The sequence below is a fragment of the Nannobrachium achirus genome (assembly GCF_963921795.1).
Source record: "Nannobrachium achirus genome assembly, chromosome: 3".
Lineage (NCBI taxonomy): Eukaryota > Metazoa > Chordata > Actinopteri > Myctophiformes > Myctophidae > Nannobrachium > Nannobrachium achirus.
In genome coordinates this window covers 21,511,148-21,513,301 of record NC_137812.1, presented here as the reverse complement: position 1 = coordinate 21,513,301, position 2,154 = coordinate 21,511,148, and the positions used below count along the sequence as shown (strand labels likewise).

Genomic DNA, 2,154 nt, shown 5'->3' with positions numbered 1-2,154 from the left:
TGGTGGGATGTGGCTGATTAAAATGTCATAAGTTAAATACATTACCAGTAAGACGCCTAAGGGCGAAAAGCGACCTCACCCTAAAGTGCCATGTCGTGTGGTTGCCCTAACGGCTCAGCATGAAAATGTAATAATCATTGTACATGTTTTGGAGGATAATTTCAAGTTTCTAGGATATTTTGGTTGGACGTTAAATTTGTGTTATATCCAATAAAGATATAATAATAGAGCAATGTCAGGCCCTGATGGGACAGGGAAAATCTTTCAATACTTTAGATAATAATACATCTCTGAGGCAAATATCGTACTTCTTCTTTCTTTTATGTTTTTATTCCACTACAATTTATTATTTGATAACTTAAGTTATTTACTTTGCAGATTTAGATTATTAATATGAAACATCCAGAGCGAGTAATCAGAGTAACACGAGTGCCTTCCTTCTCCCAAAGGTGGCGGCCGTCCTCAACAACGCCTTCTACCTGGAGGACCTGCACTTCACGGTGGAGGGCCGCGACACGCACTACTTCATCAAGACCAGCCTGCCCGAGAGCGACCTGAGCGCGCTGCGCCTCACCTCGGGCCGCAAGGCACTGGAGAATGGCGTCAACGTCACCGTGTCGCAGTCCACCACGGTGGTGAACGGCCGCACGCGCCGCTTCGCCGACGTGGAGCTGCAGCACGGCGCGCTGGCCCTGCACGTGCGCTACGGCATGACGCTGGACGAGGAGAAGGCGCGCATCCTGGAGCAGGCGCGGCAGCGCGCGCTGGCCAGCGCCTGGGCCCGCGAGCAGCGGCGCGTGCGCGACGGCGAGGAGGGGGTGCGGCTCTGGACGGAAGGGGAGAAGCGGCAGCTGCTGAGCAGCGGCAAGGTGCTGGGCTACGACGGCTACTACGTGCTCTCCATAGAGCAGTACCCCGAGCTGGCCGACAGCGCCAACAACATCCAGTTCCTGCGGCAGAGCGAGATCGGGAGGAGGTAACGACAACGCCACGACAGCGATCGACACGCGCTGGAAAATCTCCAACCCCCATCCACACAACAAAACCAATGACTTGTCTCAGAATCTTAAAACAACAACAACAAAAAAGTGGCCACCAAAAGTTCCGGGTTTTTAAAATGTGACACGCGTATCGGCCATCGGGAAAGACTCGACCGGGGGAGTTTGGAGACGCTAAAATGATGTGCCGATAAAAAAAGTTTTAATGTGATGAACCCTGAAATGGCTGCCAAAGAGACTAGACTGTCTTGAGACTCTAAAACGGCCCTTTATTCTTCTCTCTCTTTTATTTTATTTTTTTTATACATTTTCCAAGGGTGGTATGGTAGGATTTCCTGGTTCGTCAGTGGTGTAACAATCATTATCAATACACCGTCCACAGTTTTGCCTAACGTTGTGAACGTTACGCAGTTTGTCTGCAAGATATATGCCTTTGTCCCCCTCTTTCTTTCTTTCTTTCTTTCTTTCTTTCTTTCTTTCTTTCTTTCTTTCTTTCTTTCTTTCTCTCTCTCTCTGTTCTCGTCCCCCTCAGCCCTTGGCCAGCCATTGTGTCCGGTTGGTCGGGGTTTAGCGTAGCGCTGCGTCTAGCGCCACCTTGCAGTGAAACGTAGAATGCAATTACCGACCGACCGACCAACCGACTCCCTCCCGGCCAGCTTATGGCTCTAGCATTTAGATTGGTACGGTATTCCTGCTTACAGACTGTGTCTCTGGGGTCCGAGACACGTTTGTGTTTTCCGACCGCGCTCCAGGTTTTTAGACCTCTATGGCCATAATATGGATGGATGTCGTTCTGTATTCTAAAGACGTTTCAATGGAACTGTTCAAAACGGAACCGTTGTGGACTCTATATCCAAGAGAGACAGACACACATGGGAAAAGAAAAGACTCATCAATTTGTAAAATAAAAAGAAGAAAAAAGATTGTTTTTTTTTGTTTGTTTTTCTGTTATGCTTTTTTGGTTTTATATATAAACTCCCCTGGAATTGCTTCCGTCAAAAAAGGGGATATAAAAATAAGGAAAAAAAGTGTTTACATACGATTTACCTATACCACTACAACTACTACTATTACTACTACTTCTTCTATTACTACTACTACTACAACAGCACCAGAATGGACTATGAACTGAACAGAACAAAAGAATTTTACTTTT

The 2,154-nt window shown here is 46.8% G+C and overlaps 1 protein-coding gene across 1 annotated transcript in view; it reads left to right on the top strand.

The window, feature by feature from the left end:
* LOC308281719 (teneurin-3) overlaps positions 1-980 on the top strand; it is a gene marked incomplete at its 3' end in the record, with an annotated part of 198,473 nt that extends 197,493 nt beyond the window's left edge. Inside the window, exon 48 of the mRNA XM_080721996.1 lies at positions 450-980. Within this exon, the coding sequence (XP_080578122.1) occupies positions 450-980 (531 nt within the window). The remainder of the gene's footprint in view (positions 1-449) is intronic.
* Between the last annotated feature and the right edge of the window lie 1,174 nt (positions 981-2,154).